We start from the raw sequence: 23,214 nt of genomic DNA, 5'->3' as shown, positions 1-23,214 counted from the left end.
ACAAACAAACAAATGCTACTGAAAACATAACCTTCTTGGCAAAGGTAATAGCATTCTAATGGTTGCTCCCACCTCCTCTCCACTGAAGACTTCCCTCAGGATGTTGTTCAGCTCGTGTGCGAACCAGTTGCTGGTCTGTAACAGCATGGACAGGTTCTTGTGTTCCCGCGTGTTCACGCTCTTTAGGATGACTTTTGAGCCCGGATGTCTCTCGTGTAGCCGCCTGATGGCCGCTCGTATCGCTTTTAATCTGGTGATGTACGTTTCTATTGTTTCCTGAGGGGATAGTGCAGAGTGCATTTTACATACATGTATAAGAACTATAGAAAAACTTTAAAGCGATATTATGTAAGATTTTCATCATTGTTTTACACCTTTTATTGCACTATAATAATATAATCATGATGTCATTAGGGGAGTAAAAGATCAACATCATTGTTGATCATCATTGTTTCCGCTGCCAAAGTCTGTTGTTACAGACGATATCTTTTCCAACACAACATTAGTTAACTACAGAATGGAGTGTTAACCTTATATGTGCGAATACTACGTTCTGCCAACGTGCTCAGTACTGACCTGAGTGAAATGTGAGACAGCACTGATGAGGACGACACACCCAGGCCCACACTTCAGGTCATCCAGACTCCTGACTATACTCTTCACATCCCTCACAAGGACTCCGTGAGACCCTGCAATTACACATACACGTACAACAATTTTCTACATACTCATGTAAAATACATGTACATGTATATACAAAAGCTTAGATTCTTCACAGAGTTTTTAAAAGAAAACATATAGTGCAAAAACAGATCACTGTGTGCCATGTCACCGATCTTGTGTCCTTGGGAAAGACACTTTACATGACTTTCCTCACTTGACTCAGGTAAAAAATCTTCATTTAGGGACGTCCCTCGGATAAGACGTTAAATGGAGGTCCCATGTTTGAGGTCAGCCAAACCTCAGGCATGTTAAAGAACCCGCCACACTTAACGAAAAGAGTAGGGGTCTTTCCTGATGTGAGTGGATAAAATCATTCTAGCTTAAAATGGGGTAGGGAATCTCCCAAGCACCTTCTGCTTCTCCTAGTGGTTCAGTTAGTCCTGACACTCCTAAGAGAATTTGAGCTAGTCTCAATTATGATATTTCTGACTTAGGGAGAAGAGATACTGTTAGTTTTTTTATATCAGAAATATCATAATTACAGAAATATAATAATTACAGTCTTCATGTAACCCGTAACCCACTAGGATTGGCCTTCAGGCCTCGTTATGTGTAAGAAAAAACCCTATCTACATACCATGTATGGGGAAACTGTGGAACCTCCAGTACATGTGGAAGTTGTGGGACTTGTCCACAGCCATGCGTGGACCAAGCCTCTCGTCTGCAGAGCTGAACTGTTCATACATGTTACTGCCAAATATCTGCAAGGAAAAAAATCCACGTAGTTTATCAAAGGATGATCCAAACTGGATTTGGAGAAGGAGGAAAGGAAGTTTATATCAAATTTGACACTGTTATTCTGTAGAATATTTAACACATGTAAAGAAAAGATTATATTTTAATCCTTTAAACAATATTTCTCTAGAACCCTTATATTGGATTTAAAGGAAAACACATCAAAATGCAAAAGGAAGGTACTGTAGCCTAAAATACTCTGCAAATGCCCCTTGTGAAATGAATGTATACTTAATTGCAGTGTATCAAGTAACTATAAAGGCAAGCAGGTGCAAGTATGGAAGTTGGAACAAGTGCTGTCAGCAATGCTCATAGGTAATTCAAACTGGATACAAGATAAATCACATATATTACTTCTGGACATTTTGAGTGACATCTAATACTCTTCTTCAGCTTCACTAATTTGACTTAACTGTCACATGCCTTTCTCATGTTCAACTGTTTTTCCAGTTGCTCATATATAAGTATTGACTAGTTCTGTTAGTTCATTACTAACATTTAAAAAGAGTGATGGATGTCACTCAAAATGTCAGGAAGTAATCTCCGTAATTTATCCAGTTGTAGAGTTTGAGTTAGCTATGAGTATTGTTTACCTGGATGTCTAACCTTCATCAACATAGATGTCAACAATATATTGGTCACGCCAAGGACATTATACATATCTGTATAATGTCCTTGGTCACGCGAAAAACACTGAAGAAGTTACTTACACTTTTGAGGGTGGTAAAATACTGTCTCGAGGTAGAATCTCCATACATGTACAGCATTTTGTTGGCCAGACATCTTGTGAAGTTAGAGAGATAGACATTGGGCTTGGCACGACACTCGCTGGAGTACCACACATCATGCATGTAGTACCCCTGAGAGATGGGAGAGGGCGCTGCATGGGACAAGGTTCCACCACAGGGAGGTAGTTGAGGGAGAAGTTTTTGTCTTGGATGTGACCCATCTGTAAGAAAATCATTATTAAAAATTTGTCATTTCCTGACATTTCTGAACCACCAAATTAACTTGATTCAGTGTGCTATAAATAATTATAAAGATTAGCTGCAAGCTAAAATGGTCGTACTTACAGTTCTTTGCAACATTGATGTAGGTTGTTGAGCCCTCCAGTGCAAAGTTGTAATTTGGCCTAAAAGAAAGGTTCAGTTAATGGTAGCAGTTTCATAAAAAAAACAGAAAGAGAAAATATTCAAGGCAATATGAAATAATTGTGCACATGGTTTAACATCTATCTCCTTGAATGCACATAAAACAGACCTCACTTTGAGATTTGAATTGATACAATGTGAGCTGATATTGTTACCAAGTTTGCTTTTTGTTTATGAAGTAAGTTGTTAAGATATATGCATACATGTATGTGGGCACTCTATACTAAAAGTTTGTGCTTTAGTTTTTTATTTTTTTACTCTTTAATGTCAAGAGGTATGTATTATATGTACTACGATAAGAATTACAGGTGGACCAATGCCCTCTGCAATAGCAACATGGTATCACTATCATGGTACTTTTCAAAGTCATCAAACCCTTACCAGAAGAAGAGCTCATACTCCTCTGGTGCCAGCAGACTCTCTACGAGAGAGTTGGTTTTGGTGTTGTCACAGCCAAAGAACACGAAGGTGTCACAAGGCAGGGACGCAGGCTTCCTACACCACCATGTCACACCAGAGTAGTCGTCTGAGAAATTGCACCACGAGTCCTTCTCCACTGTCAGAAAATAAATATTAAAGAAGTTTGAAATAAGACGCCAAGATATCACAGAGTTCAGTACCACTAACTGCTTGAAAAATTGTTACAATGTTTACAAGATAACTTTGGCCATTGTTGATGTCACACTTAAGAGAAGTCTCTAGGTGAGAACATTTCTTTGTTTTGGAACAAAAGGTTTAACTTTAAACATACTTGAAAAAGCTCTAGGTGAGAACATTTCTTTGTGTTGGAAGAAAAGTTTTATCTTTTGACATACTTGAAAAAGCGTTTAATGCTTCATCTCAGTTGTAGATGACTACTAATATTTACCGTTAACTTTCGAAAGATTTGCAAGAAAATGTGATTATCACAATTTTGAGGTCTGAGGTATTTGGAAGCCATTCTCGACACTACTCTAACATGATAAAACATGCCACAATAGTCGAGAATCTATCAAAGACATTATATGAGCTTATGTGTGTTAAGATGTGCAAGCAAAGGTACTACATGTAAGATAATATAATATTTCATTACAAGATTCTGACACACTTATTTTGCAAACGAAAAGAAAAGTCTTCATCATACGGCACTGACCATTTGCCGGGTAGGGATGTGAAAAGCACTCGGAATCCTCCTGCATTCCGTACTCATAGTCTTCAAACTGCGCATAGAATATTCTCTTCACGGGCACCTCCCGTATTCTGCGAAGGACGGCTATGGCTTCACTTGAATGTTCTAGAATTATGGAAATCTGCACCTGGAGAAGGCAGACAAGAAAGACATTGTGTCCAAAAGTCCAAATGTAGTCCATTGAGTCCAAAAGTCATACATCAACCTTTCTGTTGGCAAATGCTTAATTGAAGTGCAGTACACATACTGTAATTCACTTTATGTTCACAGTAGCAAAAGTTTATGGAACTATATGTTCACAGTGGCAGGTGCAGAAGAAAGAAAGTTGGCAAATTATTCGTTAACGGCAATGATAGGTTTTCGGTTACGCCAAAGTGACTGTGAAAAACGCGAACATAAAGTACCGCAAATAAGGAATTACAGTTAATAAAAGGCTATCCAGCAGGATAAGGCTAATGTTTTGAGGTTATCATCACTTTTAGACAATAGAATCACAAGAAAAATATAAAATCTTACTGACCTTCCCACTCCACCATAGTGGAAATTCCACAGTATAGCTGCCATTCCCATGATCCTGCACCCTCCCACTGGTGCTGGATTTTTTCTCAGGGGTGTGAACCTTGGTCCTGAAGGAGTCTCCTCCATATGGCTTGGGGCGCCCCCTGTAGTCTCTGGCCTGTATTGCAACCTGTAAGATTTCACCCATCTGAGGAAATATAACATCATGATTATCATTACAAACAATTCTGCTGTGATCATCAAAATACTAACTGTACTAAAGGTTTAACTGAAGATTTCATACTTCCAAAGCAGCAAAATTGTGTTATACAGTAACTATTCTTTAATTTTTGATTAATAAAAATCCTTCTAAAACCCTTTTCCGGTCATTTGATATCTACAAATGTAACTGATGGACAAATATCATAATTAACACAAATAAAATTTTAGTTGCTCAAAGGTTGCTCAGTAATCACTGTCTATAGCTAGTGGAAAGGGGATCTTCTCTGTATGTGAGGTTGAATAACAAAATCACTTTTCATTGTATCTACTACAATCATGTATAACTGTATTTTGCTTTGTATGTTTGTTTGTTTACTTGTTGTTAACTATGTAATGATGTGGGCCTCTGTGCTTGAAATAAAGAAAAAAACATATGATCTGCTCTGTTAATTCTTACTCAAACACTTTCATATGTATGGTGACAGGAGTCTAAATCCCTCCTGCTATAAGATTGCAACATGATGTAACCCAACACTAGTTACCATGGTGACAGACATCTGGTTCAGGCCATTGACCTTATTTGTTTGGAGAAGGAGAAGAAGAAGAGGAAGAACAGAAACAGAGCAAAAACAATATGTTTTCCTTTTGTGAAGGTTAACATTATGTGACTCACAACGTAAGAGGATTTTTCCTTGATGACTTGGAACTTGGTCTGCTCGCCGCTGGTGACGTGGAGTAAGTGGACGGGTTTGGAGGATGCGTCCTCCACGGTCTCTGCCAGCCACGTTTCCGTGACAACAGACTGCGCCGTCGACGTTCTGTTCGGATTGGACACATCCTCGGGGTCGATGGGTTCCCACTCCTGTGCCGTGTCGAAATTCTTCCCCTCTTTTCTAAAGTTGGAAGGCAAGGACAGTCTGAATGATACGTCGAAGAAGGTTAGACATCCAGATTAGACATCCCAAGTGTCCATCACAATTAGAAGATCAACTAATGAGAGAGTGGCAATTAGCAGCTTGACCAATGAGAGAGCAGTTCATCACCACGTTGTTTTTTGGCTGGACTTTTTTATTCACCCGCACACACTAGTTTTGGGGTCTTCAGAAGATGTCATCCATAAAAATTAATCAGTGTGGCTTAATGAACCCCAAACCTTCAGCTAGGTCATTTCTCTATAGATAAGGCTAGATCAATTTCATTTGTTGGTTCTTGGATTCGCCTCTTTGTTTTTTTTTTTCTGATTTGCAAAAAAAAAAAGATTTTAGTTCTGAATCGACTCAAAAATGCTCATATTTTGTCCCCAACAATTGAGGAAAGCCCTTTTCTTCCTAGTTGTTACAGTTTTTCCATCTATCAATGCATTGGTTTGATTAAAAGTTCAAAATTCATTGTTTAAATACTGACCCAGCCTTTTGTATTGACTTCATGGCTCCTATCGCAGCATTTGGGGTTATGATAGGATGCCTAGACCTGTTTTTATTTTTTTATTTTTTCTCCCTGTCACTTCATATTTTTTTCTGAAAAAATCAGACAACCAACAACTTAAATTGCTGTGCTCTAAATGTCATTGGTGTTATTTTTGGACCAAAGCTAGCTTATCCATCTGTCTTTTCTGAATGGGACATGTGTGTAGCCTGACCTGTTAGTCTCCAGGTAGTCCCTGTCCTCCTGTGTGAGGTGTGGTCGGGGGAAGTGTTTCTGGCCATCTGCCCACTGCTTGTACTTGGTGTAGGTCCAGATGCTACTGTGGTCATCCCTGCTACCAAAACCAAACAGGGAATGGTCCACTTCTGCCAGCTGAGGGGGGAGAAATACACTGTTTCACCACATATTTCCTCATAATATTATATCCTATATCTGGCTATAAAATCCATTATAAATAATTACAATGTTAATCTGTTACTAGACTAGCTATTCTATTTCTTCCAGAAATATGTTTTTAGATGCCAGTGATTTTTTTCACACAGTATAATACCAAAAAATTTTGAAATTTTGTATTCATTGCCTTACCAAATACTACAGTAAATTAATCGCAGTGACCTATGATCTTTCTTTATTTCTAATGACTTCACCATTTAACATATTGCTTTCTCTTCTTCTCCTTCTTCTTCTTCTTCTTCGAACCATTTCATTAAATGCATTCAATTTCTTCATAACATGAAATTTGGCATGAAAGTAGAGTGGCCAAATACAATAGACAAAAAGGTACAGCGGTTACGTTCAATAGTGGCCAGAAGACTGATCAAACATCAGGAACAATGTTAACCCACCTGGATGAAGACCCACGTAATGACGAAGATGACAATGCTGATGAACACCTGGATGTGACGGTGCATGGTAGGGGGGTGGGGGAGGCAGCAGTCACCTGGCTGAACAAACAACAACAACAACAACATAAACATCACCATCATCATGACACAGTCTTTAGGTTCATCCTGCTTCAGAATGCCCTGTGCTTATGTATTACATTGTATGTACATGTATATACATATTCATATTTCACATGATCTATATCTAGCTCATGGCAAGATGGAGAGATCGATCTGCTGGCAAAGCTGAAATGAGGACCTAATATTCTATCAAGATTAGTCCATGCCAAAAACTCTTTCCCTCGGGTAAACATTTATCCATAGAAATCCATCACCAGATTTTGACTTTGATATCTTATCAGGTAAGCCAACGCTATCTGGCAAGTTACCAACCATTCAAACAACCAAGAATGCAAGTGAACAAAGCAACATGCAAGCAAGCAACCAAGAAGGCAAGCAACCAAGCAAGCAATTAACCAACCAGCCAGCCAACCAACCAACTAACCAAGCAACTAACCAACTAACCATGCAACCAACCAACCAACCAACCAACCAACCAACCAACCAACCAACCAACCAACCAACCAACCAACCAACCAACCAACCAACCAACCAACTAACCAACCAACCAACCAACTAACCATGCAACCAACCAAGCAACCAGCCAACCAAGCAACTAACCAACCAACCAACCAACCAACTAACCATGCAACCAACCAACCAACCAACCAGCCAACCAAGCAACTAACCAACCAACTAACCAACTAACCATGCAACCAACCAACCAAGCAACTAACCAAAAAAAAAGCAAGCAACCAATTGCAATTAATGCAACAAACCAAGCAACCAACCAACCAACCAAGCAAGCAACTAACCAAACAAACAAGCAACCAAGCAACCAACAAACCAAGCAAGCAAGCAAGCAAGCAAGCAAGCAAGCAACCAACCAACAAACAAACAAACAAACAAAGCAACTAACTAACTAACCAACCAGATAACCCACACCAGTGAAAATCTAACCTGGATCAGGTCACCAGGCAACTTTACAGTTGGCAGACTTCTCCATGCCTGTTCCTGATGTATACAACAGGAGACAGCCAACATGTGGCAGTGGGGAGATCATTAGCGCCAGGCTTGACCTTGCAGTTCTACAAACCGGTTGGGACCTGAATGCATTTTGGACCATTAACTCAAGACAGCTGGGACAGATATCTATAGAGGCTATCCTACAAAGATCTCGTTTCATAGATGACATCCAGGCTAACATCTAGATACAAATTAACAAGCTTTGCTGGATGTCCATTAATAATCCTTCCTGGTCTTTATAAAGTAGAAAGAAAATTCTCCATGTTCCTTTGTAGCGCTTAAAGCTTCTCCCTGGTCACTTTTGCTGTAACTTACTGGTTCCATTATATAAGATTAACCTACGGTTGGGGGGGGGGTATAGGAGGGCCTGCATGGGGGGGTCCGCACAATGCTTTACGCTAAATTTTGAGAGCTGGCTACGTATTATGTTGAATTCAGGAAGCCTCCCCATTACGTTTTATGATAAATTTCAGGAAGCTCTATATGCAAAATGTGCCAATAATGCTCTATGTTGAATTAGAACAGTCCGTCTACGCTCTACGTAGAATTAAAACGGTCAATTACGCTCTACGGAAAAGGGCATGTGGCCCCCCCATATAGTGAACCTTGTTGTACTCAATGAAAATGTGTGTAGCTCCCCTTGATTTTGAGAATGATTCATAGAAACAAGTTGTTTATATCCCTGACTACAGGAGTCAGTGTAAGTCACAAGATCAGTACACGGGTAGAACACAGAATCTTGTGAAGTTGCCAAGTCTATAAATATAAAAAGCCTGCGGTGACAGGGTTTGGAATCAAAGAGGAAAATCTACAATAAGTAAAAAAAAGTTGTTGCTGGTAACATCTATCACCAATGGAATAATGAAAATAGGAAGAACTTTATTGCACGACAATTGCACATGGTACAATGTATGGCAAACTACATAAAACAAGTAACAAACAATAAAATAAAATTTGTTGAATAAGACCTAAGGCCACACCAATTTAATTTGTTGGTTCTCGGATTTTTTCAGAAAAAATATGAAGCGACAGGGTGAAAAAATAAAAACAGGTCTAGGCATCCTATTATAGGCTTAAATGCTACAAAATGAGCCAGGAAGTCAACACAAAAGGCTGGGTTAAAATTTAAACATTGAATTTTGAACTTTTGATCAAACCACTGCAATGATAGATGGGAAAACTGTAACAACTAGGAACTAAGGACTTTCCTCAACTGTTGGGGGGCAAAATATGAGCATTTTTCAGTTGATTCAGGACCAGAATCAATTTTTTTTTTTTTGCAAATCAGAAAAAAACGAAGAGGCGAATCCGAGAACCAACAAATTAAATTGGTGTGGCCTTACTAAAAACAATAAGGGCTAGCATAAGTCTTTGATGAAGTGTTACAATCGAGTGGGCTAATCACAACTTTCCATATTTTTTCTAATAACAAAGCAGCTCTTTATATATCTACCTATTTTTGTGTTGTGAGAACCATTACATATAAAGATACTGTATATTCAAATCTGTCTCCAACATCGAGACTCTTGAAATCTGTTGTATAAGTTATTACACTATTATTCCATAGGGGATGGTGAAAAAACATGGGTTTCATAGTGGGACTTGAATGTTTTCCAACTGGATCATTTACCGGGAAGTTTTCCTCATCAATTCCAGCAGCGTGGCTCTTCCCTTGTGTACAAGGGTGCGTAACAAGCCCTTTCAATGTCAAGGCTGATTACTAAAGTGCGCAGTAGGACTTACCTCAAAGGGATTATAAAAGTCTGACTGGCTGGCTGTGGAGTTAAAGGGCTTATATCTTAATGACAGTAATGCCGTACCTCAGTTCAACAAACTTAAAATATATCAGTCTATTATATTAGGCAGTTCTTCTACCCAGGGCATTTTGATATCTGAGTGCATGGCATCCAACATACATATATTTTTGTAAATGTAAAAACCGAAAGGGGCGAGCATGTCACAACCGGGAATCGAACCCGAGTTGTCCGCTTGGCGGTCACCAACGCTAACCATTACACTAAAAGGTCGCACGACCATTTAGCATGGTCAGTTAGCACTGTTACACTACTCCCCCTTTTCTTTCAAGATTCGTCCTCGAATCTTCCGAGTCCGACATCCCTGGAGCTGCCACACTTATCCTCAGTGCCAGTACTCACAGGGCCGGCATGCTCGCCCCTTTCGGTTTTTACATAAACATCCCTTTGCAAAATCACCAGTACTGATATGTGACTGTCAGCAAATGATCAGTTACTGACAGTCTTATTTCAGTAACATATCAGTAAAGCAGCTTGTGAATGTGATTGTTATGACTGCAATTCAACTGACATTATTGCCCCTGGCTCTGACTTAAAAAAATATGCATTGTTGCAAAAAATGTATATGGTGTGTATCTCTGCAGTTATACTCGTAGGTTGAAATCTACATTGTACACGTATCTTTAAAAATGACCTCAAAGTTTGAGGTGTAAGAAATTTAGAGAGGTTTGAGTCAAACCTCTCTAAATTTCTTACACCTTGGGTCCTCAAGTTACATTGCTCTCTATATGTACCATACAGAGCCTTGTTCAATTTTTTTCCAACAAATCTGAATAAAAAAAGCCACACTTACCAGTTTTCTTTGACAAAATAAATAAGTACTGCTAGCTCCATGTGTGAATCTCAGAGAACCGTAGGCCCTTTCAGTGTCCATGCAAATTAGAACCATGCAGTTGTACTAACATGTACCTGTACTGCAAACAACTCACTACAATGTATGTAATACTATGTATACTTGTAGTATAGTGAGATGATTGGTTATCTTACTTTATTCTTAGTAATGCTATACAGTATTATATAATGATATAACTCACCTCAGTGAACAGTACTGTGACTTAGAAAGCCCAGCTTTGAAAGCAGACATGTAGATGTGATTTGTACACCTTTCTGTGGCCAAAAGGACCTTTCACCTCTCTAACAAGTATCCTGAAGCCAAGCTATGTTAGAAATGCAGGCACTGTGGAATATGTGTGACTGTCTGTCTGTATACATGTAAATTGCAGTAATGAGACTACATTTGGTCTATGTTGATAAAACATGTGTATACATTTATGTCTAGCTACAAAATATAGTCATAATAAATACAATTTTTTAAAGTCAGGAGGTATTAAACCATTAAAATGAGATGTAAACATGGTAAAGCTTTAACCCAAACCATCTTGCCCTGGCCAAAGTGTACATGTCTAGAACATTTGGAATACCAGGTTACCACCTCTGAGCCCGATGTCAAACTTGCAAGTCTCTATTTTTTCGTGTACTACATGTACAATTACTATTATTCTATTATCATTTTAGGCCTACAACAAACATCAACTGAAAATTACAGTTCTGAAATAAAAGCATACAAACGTGGAACTGAAAAGACTAAGCAATTTATACTTGAACAGATAACTTACCGACTCTTCTTGTTTCAACCTCCTCTTACTAAAGACAGCATCATCCTCTCACACAAGATGTCATAAACATCATCCCCACACTAAAAACATGCCATCCACTGCCTAGAGACTACCACGTTTGTTTGCCACATAACAACTGAAGCAGATACACGCATATCCTGTCTAGAGAGTCAGGGGTAATCCATGAGTACATGGGATTATTACAAAAGTGCTGCACGAAGTCAAAACAACATCATATCACTGGATGAGACGTTGATGTACATACACGTAGTTGTGGGAGGGTATTACCGAGCAGCTAGACTGTGTGTAATGATAAATTGTGGGTTGAAACTGTGAATGTTTGTGCTACGTGGTGTTTCCTGGTCACATTGAATCAGAGCCAAGTACGACATGATCAGAGCTGACAGGAAGGGAAGCCTGGGTAGAGGTGCCAGATGGAACGGTCAGTTAAGAATTTACTGTAATTCCCGATTTTTTTTGCGGTACTTTTATGTTCGCAGTTTTCGCGGTCACTTCTGTACCACAAACTAATCATCATAACCGTTAACAAATAATTTGCTTTCTTTTTTGTTTTTTTGCACCTGTTGCCACCTTGAACATGTAGTTCCGCGAACATGTCATATCAAAACCGGAAGTTCTGCTGCAGTACCTTGAAAAGCCACCAGGGGGCACCAAATCTAATCATTTCTAGGTCTCACCAAGACCTATACATATATGCTTCTTGAGTTATCATGCTAAACCACACATACACACACACACACACAAAACCACACACACACACACACACACACAAAACCACACACACACACACAAACACTATTTGGAAAACATAACTTGGGGAAAGTACATGTAATTACCAAGGTTTCTGACATGGATCAGCTAAGGTCACCACAAATTACCAATGACCATGAACAAGCCGACCATCACAAATTGCATGGATTATTTCGTTAGGTCGGTCCTTGACAGGGACCATTGCAAATCACAATATTTCTGACATGGGTCAACTTAAACAGGGACCATCACAACAGCATCAATGAAGGTGGACTAGCTAGCTTGAGAGAATGGACTGTCACACATCACCTAGATTTTCATGATGGAAACATTGCTAGCCTGGTCACCAAACCTAATTCTGCTGCTGAGTCTCTTTCACTCATTACGTTTGGTAACTAAGCTGCTAAATTAGGTTTGGTAACCAGGCTAGACCATTGCAAATCACCAAGAATTCTAGAATAGGCCATTTAAACTTAAAAAGACAGGGTTTTCTTTACTGAAAATAGCTTTGACATGCTTGGTAAAAGTGGAATTATCCTTAAATACTGCTTTCAAACAACTATACAACATGAAAACGACAAGTACATGTAACTCAATAACACAATAAAGTTGAAGTACTGGACTTTGAATTGCAGAGACTATATATAATAATCCAAACCCCATTTTTAGAAGTGACCTTTATTTTTGCAAACCCTGATCATGACCTTTCCCCACCAATCTGGTTGAGCCAGGAATATATAATGTCAAAGGTTCCAAGTGGCTAAATAAAGGACAAGAAAAGTCAGAATATGCCAGGAGCTTCAATTTTGTTGAGTTCCTCTCTCCAGTTATCCTCTTTGAGAGATTGTAAGGCTTGCAATTCCAGAAGAAGCTGCTAGGGGCCCAAATGAGTACCAAAAGTGGACGTTCCACCACTGCACCTGAGAAAGCTGCCAGGGGGTCCCAAGTCTTATACTGTAATTTCTCGCTTTTGTTATACCAATTCCAAAACACAAAAAGTAAAATGTTATCATGATCATACACACGCACACACACACCACACCACACACACACATGCGCACACACCACACCACACCACACCACACACACACACGCACACACACACACACCACACCACACACACAACACACCACACACATGCAACACACACCACACACACACACACACACACACACAAACACACATACTGAAAACAAAGCCTCAATATTTCATTGAGGTAATAATAAAGAAAGAGAAAAAGGTAAGAGAGTTGTCCAGCTCACCCTGGGTTCTTCAGTAGTCACACTGATCTTCATGGCAGAACAACCACCGTCAGCAGCCGTGGTGGGGCGGGGGACCTGGACAGGGCACAGAGGACAGTCAGAGAGAAACAACAGAGCACGAATGCTGCTAAACCACAGGAATACAAAGCTGGTGTTGACTACTTTTACAAGCCGCCACATGCTGGCCTTATGCAGCAATCATGATGAGTCGGCATTGTACTCAGAGTTCTAGAGTTCTGTGGCACCTCAGTATACGTAGCCTGGGTACCATCCTCCGAAGTTACCGCCGGCTCCCTAGTATAGTCGGTTAAGCCACAATGGATTATGGAGGATGACACCCAGGCTTTAGCCTCAGAGTTATATTTTTGGGGAGAACAGGCAAAAATCAATGCGCGACCAGATATCATCCATAAAACCAAATCAGTGTGGCCTAAATAGCCCTAGTGTTTACCTTCACATGGTCTAGCACAGCAAACTACTTCTCCATTTAGTTCTTTTTAAACACAAACATATACAATGTATAAAGGGAAGCTTCTCCATGCCACTTGCTACATAATGTACTCCAACACCACAGGGTGTCTGCTACAGCACCAGTTACCATGGAGTCCTCATCAAAACAGGTGGCAATGAGCCTAAATCTTAATGACTAATTTTACACTACCAGTACGTTTTATTTTCATGAGAGTGCTAATTGTGTGCGTGCTCCTGTATTCCCTGTCTATATATTATCTAATAATTGGTAAAGCATGATGGTGTTTACAGGTCTATTACCTTACACTTACTCATTAACCCCTATCAGATATGTACATGTACGTAGTATACAACACTAAATCCACTATTATAAAATATATCAAAATGCCTGTTATTAGTATCAATATCACACCAAATCATGAACAGTACAGGCCCTCAAACAGTGATGCACAGTGAAGTTTTAACACCAAAAAAACATTTCTAAGACATAAGGCCACAAAATCAGTTATTGGAAAACAGCTATGCTCTTTTGATCTTAACCATTTTAACCTTCATCCTTCATAGGACTCTACAGCCACATGCAACTCCTCATCATACTGACAGACATCCAAATCTTCATCATACATATACATGTATAGAAGCAAAACCAAGGAGGTTCTCTCTAACCATCTTGACTGAAGTAACCATTTTGTTACCAATTGTCTATTGGATACAGCATTAGGCAACAGGGAGAAAAACAGTTACTGCAAATTGATAGCTTAGGGTGAGACTTTCGTAAAACTACCATAAAATGAATGCCTCATAAAAAACGCCATAAAATTGGCATGTGTTGTAAAATGTCCTATATCTTGTCATATCTGTTCTGGTATAGTGCATGTAAAGTATAGTGTGAAAAGCAATATTCAAAACTGATTGAGAATTGATTCTTCCCGTCTTCAGGGCAATATTGAGTTTGGACACAAATTAGTCAAATAAACAGTTATCTATACTGTATGTCGGTCTAGCAAAAGATTATGGTGGCCAAATTACTAGTAGTTCTCAGGCACATCTAGACTTTTGAGGGGAAATTTTGACATTTTTTAGATGTTTGGCTCACCAATGGTTCTACATGATATGGAAAAAAATTATGATTTTGAAAGATTCTGAAACTGATGTTTACGTTTAAAATCTACCTCAGCCTCATCTAAAATAATAGAAATTTAAAGAAATATGGAAAAATTTGTCAATTTTTTTAAAGGCATAATGACTGTCTTGTCCTACCTTCTCTTCTTCCCCAAGGATGCCACGATTTCTTCTGAGAGAGGGTTCTGGGAAAAATACAGAGTCTTGAGACCAATCAAGCACGCTGTCTGAATCCGAATCAGTCTCGCTGACTGACAAAGAAAAGACACCTTGCGAATCCTCCAATGCTGAAGACAATCCTTTGCCGCCTATCTGTCTCATTTCTTTGGTTATCTGCTCTTCAAATAAACGTTTACACGGAATCATCAGATTATTCCTGGAAGGGTTCTTTCACTCCTTTGAAAGATTTTCTGAGCCTGGAGCTTTTCATACCCGAGTTATGACATGGTATTTACATTCAAGCAGACGCCCAGTACTAGGGATTAATGTTACAGTGTAGACACTGGGTGCAATTTGCTGCCCTTCTCTGAAGAGAACACATGAGCTCAGGATATGTAATCCCCTTGGCTCAGGCCCAGGGCAACACTTGGCAGCGTGCAGAATTCCAGCCTCCTCTCATCCGTGTAACGCACTAGACTTCTAAGCTTCTTGCCTCCGCACACATATATAGAGATATGGTGGGCTCCTTGCAATCTCTGCCCATAGGGGATAATTTCACAGCATTAGCACCTCTGCAGAAAGAAAACTCTGGGCATCCCTGTAACAGTCATGGCCAGGATCCAATTTTTGTCCATGCAGGTCTTGGCGTGAGCAGAATTAGGGCGCTGCAAGTGCACTTTTTAGATGAGAGTTGACCTTATTGTTGAGCACATTGCAACAAGGTCTGCTCAAGGGCAGCACTTCAAACAAACCCATTCCAGCGAGATGCTTCCAGAATTCAGCCAGTCCCTTTGAAGTCCGGGAGAATCACTGGATTGTAAAACCTCGTGCACTCATTCACCGAGGAACACTACAGGCAATCATATCGTAGATACACGTTGATTCCGAGTGAAAACATTCTCTGCTAGAACTGCATAAGTCATACTATTACCAGCCAAATCCTCTGTCAAAGCCGTACTGTTAACATCTGTTTCATAGAGACAGCGAAGACCTCGGACAATAGCGAGCAAATGAACCAAGGAATCAAACGTCACGCGAGACACAGAGAATTGAATAGGCCGTACGTTTATTCTAACCACGGGCGTCAGTTATGACTAGGGCCAGGCTGGGTGGTAATGACACACTATCAGCCCGATACACGGTGTTATTGATTATTTGTTAACTGCACATCTGGCGTTTTCAAAAGACCTAACGTTACATTCCTGAATGCAAATCTACTTGTCGGTAATGGGGCTTTGCCCAAGTATCCAATATTCCAGGATCTTGTTGCAGATTTTGATCATTCGGACAGATTTGCACCCACTAAATTTTAGCACATTCTGATATAGAAAGGTTTGAAACTTATTTGTACCGCACCACACTTTTCAGACAATTCTGGGTGGGACTTTTCCAAAGTAAAATTGGAACTATAAATTAGATTTGGCAAATTTCTTGACGATATTTTTCCTTTCGATAATAAAAGATGACCAGACTATTGCTCTTAAAGGAATTGCACCTGACCATCCAAAGGGAAGTAGAATCGGAGCGTGTCTTGACAACCATGAAATTGGTTCCTTTCAAAACACCATTCAGCTATAAAAGATACATTAAACGTTAAATTTTGCATACCTTGTCTGACAATACACAGTATATATGATTGTTGCAGTGGCGGGTCTTTAGAAGGATTAATACCCTTAGTTTATGTTTGTTTAAATCTTTAATGTGGCATAAAGGATCAATTTCCATACAGCACTGGGTAAAAGGCTCTTTACCGGGTCAGTAAAATTGGCCCTATCTTTGCAAAATATAGGGTGGGTTCACCTGGACCAGTTTTGACTGGTATAAAATTCAAGAACCAGTTTACCTGAACCAGTTTGGACTTGTATAACATGCAAGAACCGGTCTAACTGGTCCAGTATGGATTGGAATAACATGCAAGAATCCGTTTAGCTAGACCAGTTTGGACTGGTATAACATCCAAGAACTGGTTTAGCTGGACCAGTTTGGACTGGTATAACATGCAAGAACCGGTTCAGCTGGACCAATTTGGACTGGAATAACATTCAAGACACCGTTTAGCTGGACCAGTTTAGACTGGTATGACATGCAAGAACCTTCCCTGCTGCAGCATACCCAGATATGAATACAGATATGTTTCAAAATTAGATTGTTTGATCCTCAGCTCGAGAAAACTGTGAACTGAGACTGTTTTGATGAAGACAAATCTAACCGACCTGATCATACATGTAACCCAGGGGTAACCACCTTGATCAGACCTGACCATGAAAACTGCGCCACACTTCCATTAGTGAGGCAACCTTGCTGTGATGTCAAATGGTTCCATTTGTGGAAGATACGTGAATTCCCTTTGGTGTGTTAGAAATTCTGACTACACAAAGCTTCTGCAGCAGCTCTATAGATAAAATCTTTTCAAAACCTGACTTTTTAAAAGCTAGTATGACACGAACACTTCATACTACACAAAAACATACTGAAGCCAAATTTCTTCTTTATTTCTTCTTTATACATATGCCTAGAGTTTTAAACCGTCAACTGTCAACAGTGTAACAAAATACAGTAAAATATACTATGGCATGATGTAATTATTTTGGTGGTGGCCAGTATTTTCACAATGAAATACAGACAGATCTGCTGTTGGAAAATGAAGCTTCAAATCAGCTTCCCGGGGGCTAATATTAAGAAATTTAATGCCAATGTCTTTCAAAGGCCAGACATGCAAATTGAATTATCATGAATTCATGAGTTAATTTTGTATGGCTTAAATTTCTAATCACTTCAGCACTGGATGCCAATGAAGGGCCCTTCTAACCCAGGAAAGTCAAGAGAGCAGACAGAAAACAGTCATTTTTGCTTGTGGATCCAAAATAGTAACATGTGAAATTTACAGACTGTAAGATAAAGATAACGTTGATGCCAAAATTTGTTACCTAATGCTTTTTATTTTACAGTCAACTTTTTAACTTAACATTTCTTCATTTAAATGCTCTTCTCCTAGCAGGCAGTATAGTAACTACATGTATACCCACAGTACCTACATGTACTACTTGAGTAAAGTAGTTTACTGTAGTAAGTACAGTATCAGTTTACTCTTGGTCTTTTTATTCTATGATAAAGAGGGCCTGCAAGGGGGGGGGGTCCCCAACAACGCTCTACGCTAAATATTCAGAGCCGGCTACGTATTACACTGAATATACATGTACTGTAAGAAGCCTCCCCCATTACGCTTTACGATAAAATTCTGGTAGCTACAACGCATTACATAAAATAAAACAGCGAATTGATCTCTACGCAAAATGCGCCAATTACACTCTACGTTGAATTAGAGCGGTCTGTCTACGCTCTACGTAAAATTAAAATGGCTGATTATGCTCTACAAAAAAGGGCATGCAGGCCCCCATATAAAGTTAAATATTACTAGCTTTATGATTATTATGAATAATAATTGTGTAGGTGTACTTGCTGAAGCAACATCCAAGCCTCATACACTCATCTTTTAATTAGACAAATTCTTCAGAAATTTTGTCCTTCTTTTTGTGACTTACCAACAAACAGGTTTTAGACACATGCCTGCTATTGGTTTTCCTTAACTAGGTTAATCCATACAGTTTACTACACCAGTGAAAATGGCCAATCTAATGCTGAGTTGGCTGAGGCAATGCAATCAATTCAAGTCGCTATCATCACCAATTTGATCAACTGTAAAACAAGTTACTGCAGGCCTCCGCAGCTGAATGATTTGATTAAGTTACCCAGGTAACCCTACCAGCGGCTGTGTAATAATAATCCATTACGCAGTCACTGGGAATTAAGGTTAAAGAACTCCAGCACCTTTTCATTAGTATCACTACCCGAACAGACAACCTAATCACCAAGCAGATACAGGTGTAGCTTTGGCGTGCATCTGTTGGCGTTCTCTGTCACACTAATATATCTATAGTGCAGTGCCACATGTGTATGCAACATTTGTACAAGAAAGAAGCTAAAACTCATACAAAACAAATGACAAACTAGAAAGGTAACATTTGCATTTAGCAAATGCATATGGTCTGCTCTGTTAATTCTTACTCAAATACATTCATATTATATGGTCAGACAGGAGTATAAATCTCTCCTACCATAAAATTGCAACATTATGTAACTCAACACCAGTTACCATGGTGAGAGACGTCAACAAATCAGATCATTGGCCTGGTCAGAGGTCAGCATTTGGAACAGAAGACGAAGAAGAAGAGGCAACATACTAGTAGCAAAAGCAATATGTTTTCCTTCGGTAAACATGACAATCCAAACCCCTGTATATATACATGCTTGAAAAGCAGAGATAGTCCAGTTTTATATAATGTCAAGTGAGACATAATATAAGACAAGACAATGGCCACTTTCAAGGTGACACAAAATATAGTTCTAGTCCATTTACTGTATACCTATTTGACCAAATGCTGATCCCAAAGAAACAAATAACTACAGTTTGAGAGAAAGTTGCTACAAAACTAAAACAAAAAACACATAAATCCATCCTTACCATTTTGAATAATCCTGTTCACGAACAAAACAACAAACCAATTTAACTATATTTAAATATATTCAATAAGTAGTAAACACAATATTGAAATTCATTCATTACTGTACATGTATGAATTGTCCAATGCACAAACTGACCAGGGAAAGAAAAGACCAATGAAAACAGTCCTATACATTGTACCTAGGTGAAATTTACATCTGGTAATTCAAATATACAGGTGTCCAAATACTGGTACATGTACAATGTCATGCAGCAGACCTCTTAGCAGCACATGTAGGCGGCTTCCACAAGGTCATTCAAGGTCAGATCCCTTCACCAGTCCCCTACAGGATTCATTTCCTGGCCTGCTCATTTTTGCAATCCCTTCCAGGCCGCTGCACTGAGGCCTAGGAAAAAAATGTTCCTGTTTCCCGACCGACCCTAGAAAAAACTACCAACCCTAGCCTTTTTTTTGGGTGGATCCCTGCAAGGAACATAAATTTTTCGAGCTGATTGACGTTTTCTAGCTCCATGATCTGACACCTCAGCAATAAAACAATTTTCCAACATTGACATTGAAGTTTCCTTATGCAATTTTTACTGTACAGTATATTGTATAAGTTAGATCACTAGAGATCGCCAAAGTCTAACAAATAGAAAAAAAGAAAGAAATGAAAAACAAAAGATAATCCCTACCAACAAACCCTATATTTTCAGGACTGAAACAGGAAACACAACATTTTTTTTTCTAGGCCTCATTTTTGCAATCCCTTCCAGGCGGCTACGCTAACCTTGGTGGAAAAGATTGGCTGCATGAAAGATTGATGCAAAACGAGGGCAGTTGTAACGACCTGCGTCTGTGCGGAGGTCACTGTTGGTTGATCAGGGTTTTGATAAGGGATTACAGAACATTTGGAGCAATTTTCTGCAGGCTTTCTATACTTGTTTCAATATGGTTAAATGCCTTGATTTACACCAATTCCAGAACATGCAAAAACTGCATGATGTCAAGGTCTGAACAAGAAGAAAAAGTTATGAATACAGTTACAGTTTGACATATTTACAAACATATTAAACATTATGATTTATAGCCATTGGCAGTATTTCTTACTACTTCACTAGGAATTCCAAGGCATTTTGAAAATAAGAAATTCAATGTTAATTATTAATGACATTTTGCATTAAAGGTTTTCTATACTGTTGTATATTCTCTGTGTATTCCAGACATCAATTTAACAAGATATTATCCTACAAATCAACTGGCCAATGAACCTAGAGTTAAGTGCATCGTATAGTGCTAATTTTTCGTATAATTCTGTTTGTTACAGTACATTGTACTACTATACTAAAGGTTAATTCCATATCCACAGAAGGCAGCTAGTACCACAGAAGGGCTTCCATAGATCTTCTGTATAATGTCCTTGCATAGATGGATTAGCAGCGAGAAAGCAGGACAAAACAGAAGAAAAAGAAGGTAACAATCGCATCACCCAACCTCTTCCTTGAGAGTACATTGTCCAAGTCATGGTTGGTATGACCCCTAACAAAACCAATAGCCAGTACCTAAGGCTACAGTAAGTAATTTTCATGGATGACATCAGCGCATGCATTAATTTTCGTCTGATTTTGAAAAAAAAATTTGTTGCCTAATCTGACAGTGGTCAACATGCCGAAAATGGGCAAAGATGTCTGTTGCCATGCCGGAAGGTGGATGGCAGATAACTATGAAGAGAGGAGAAAAGAAAAGGCTCTGATTTAATGTTTCGTTTCTTACTTTGATGCAGTGATATGTGATGTTCCTACTGAATCAAAACCATTTGTACAACAATTGAGTCAAAATTTTAGATTGTAGGAACCTTGTTTTTTTTGGCCCGCCTTGTTTTTTTTTCCCGCCCGCTCGCATTAGGTTTGGAATCTGCAGAGGATGTCATCCATAAAATTTACTTGCTGTGGCCTAAATAAGTAAAGGCAATCACTGACGAAAGCTAGTGGATACTAGCTGAAACGTCTGACGTTTTCAAAATCATATCCAGTTGCTTGAGTAACTGTTTTTTGGCATATCGTATTACCTGGATGTCTAACCTTCATCGACGTATAAAGGCAACATCTCTCTATGAAAATGAGGGTACACAAACAAGTGTGGCAAGCAGTGGGTTCAAGTCACAGGAAGATAACAGCCAGCAAAACCAACAGCCTGTGTACTTAGTCCCTAACCCTTCTGTACACTGGGTCAACATCGATACTTTACTGCACCAACTTGGAGATGCTGGGGGTTAGAGGGTCAAGTCCTTATAGGAGGGCCTGCATGGGGGGTAACGATTACGAATTAAGCAAAATTTTTTCGCAGTCGATTACAAATTACGTTAAATTCTCAGAGCTGATTACGAGCAATTACACGTTACGGCAAATGCACTGATCACGACTTGCGATGATTTTGGGTGGCTGCCTACGGATTACGAATACTAAAATTTTAGTAAAAAGGCCTGATTAGAACTAAACCTCATAAAAAAGGCCATGCAGGCCTTCTTACATGTATAGTATAATTGGGGCCTAATACCTGCACTGTGGAGTTGAGTTTACTAGTAATAGTACTATGAGTATAATGAGACTACAAGGAACCCTGGCTCATTGAACAGTTACACTATTATTATTTTGTTTTCTTCTGGACTTTCAACGCTAAAAGCCGTCCATATTATAGAGCTAGCATGACTCTGTAATGAGTATATTAAGGCTTCTCTGACTGATGTTTTATTAAATCGCAAAAGGGGTCAATCCGTATGGAGCACGGTCCAGAGAAAATTGCACTGGATCAAGGACTAATGTCATGTCCGTCCCTGAACGGCGTAAGTAATGTCACAAGGATGAAAATAAATAATGTGCAATCTTGTAGGTAATTTAATACTCATATTTGACAGAGGTATAATTGATTTAACACTGTGTAAAGGTTGTAGAATTTTCTTACATTAAGTCATTCACTGCATTACACTTACACATTATGACTGCAACCCAAGACAGTAAAGGTTATAAAAAAAGAGTAGGGGGTCTATACTGGTTTGAGTGGATCAAACCTTACAGCTACAGTACATTTGTATCTTCTACCTACAATGTGTTGCACAGAACTTAAGTCTCAGTTATGCCTGAAGCAGATCCAACCGGTTATACAAGAAAGGAAAATGTATGGAGGCTAGAATCACAATTCCCAGAGCCTTAGTCGGGATTTTCTCATACTACAAATATTCAGCACAATACCACATGTATTAAAATCAGATGGCTCACCTGTGAATGAATGAGGGTCTGCATGCCCTTTTTCGTTAACCGTTATTGGCTATTTTAATTTACCGTTAATCCAGCTGCGTTAATCGTTGCCGGCCCGCTCTAATTCAACGTTAAGCGTTATCAGTATATTCCTCGTGAAGCGTTATGGGTCGTTTTAATTCAACGTAAAGCGTTATTTGTCATCCTAAATTCAACGTTAAGCGTTAATGAATAAATCTTCGTTACGCCTAATTTTGCCTATCAAAGTGCAGGAAAATGCGTCATTGAAGGTTTAAAAATGCAAAATTTCCCGGGAGAGCATGCCCCCGGACCCCCTACATTGCTCCCGCC

The 23,214-nt window shown here is 39.2% G+C and overlaps 1 protein-coding gene across 1 annotated transcript in view; it reads right to left on the bottom strand.

Annotated features, from left to right (window-relative positions):
- The window catches only part of LOC109478709 (NXPE family member 3-like), a 30,538-nt gene that overhangs the window by 1,310 nt on the left and 6,014 nt on the right, over nt 1–23,214 (bottom strand). The window contains exons 2-14 of the mRNA XM_019780417.1: nt 15,087–15,133; nt 13,356–13,430; nt 6,768–6,866; nt 6,137–6,294; nt 5,171–5,390; nt 4,298–4,483; nt 3,742–3,904; nt 2,991–3,165; nt 2,532–2,590; nt 2,169–2,407; nt 1,301–1,424; nt 577–689; nt 73–276 (exon numbers count right to left, since the gene is read on the bottom strand). Of these exons, the coding sequence (XP_019635976.1) occupies nt 73–276; nt 577–689; nt 1,301–1,424; nt 2,169–2,407; nt 2,532–2,590; nt 2,991–3,165; nt 3,742–3,904; nt 4,298–4,483; nt 5,171–5,390; nt 6,137–6,294; nt 6,768–6,866; nt 13,356–13,388 (1,773 nt within the window). The 5' untranslated portion in view covers nt 13,389–13,430; nt 15,087–15,133. The remainder of the gene's footprint in view (nt 1–72; nt 277–576; nt 690–1,300; nt 1,425–2,168; nt 2,408–2,531; nt 2,591–2,990; nt 3,166–3,741; nt 3,905–4,297; nt 4,484–5,170; nt 5,391–6,136; nt 6,295–6,767; nt 6,867–13,355; nt 13,431–15,086; nt 15,134–23,214) is intronic.

This window comes from Branchiostoma belcheri, unplaced genomic scaffold (assembly GCF_001625305.1).
Source record: "Branchiostoma belcheri isolate BF01 breed outbred unplaced genomic scaffold, Haploidv18h27 scaffold45, whole genome shotgun sequence".
Lineage (NCBI taxonomy): Eukaryota > Metazoa > Chordata > Leptocardii > Amphioxiformes > Branchiostomatidae > Branchiostoma > Branchiostoma belcheri.
The sequence above is the reverse complement of the archived record's forward strand: the minus strand, read 5'-3'. Positions and strand labels throughout refer to the sequence as shown.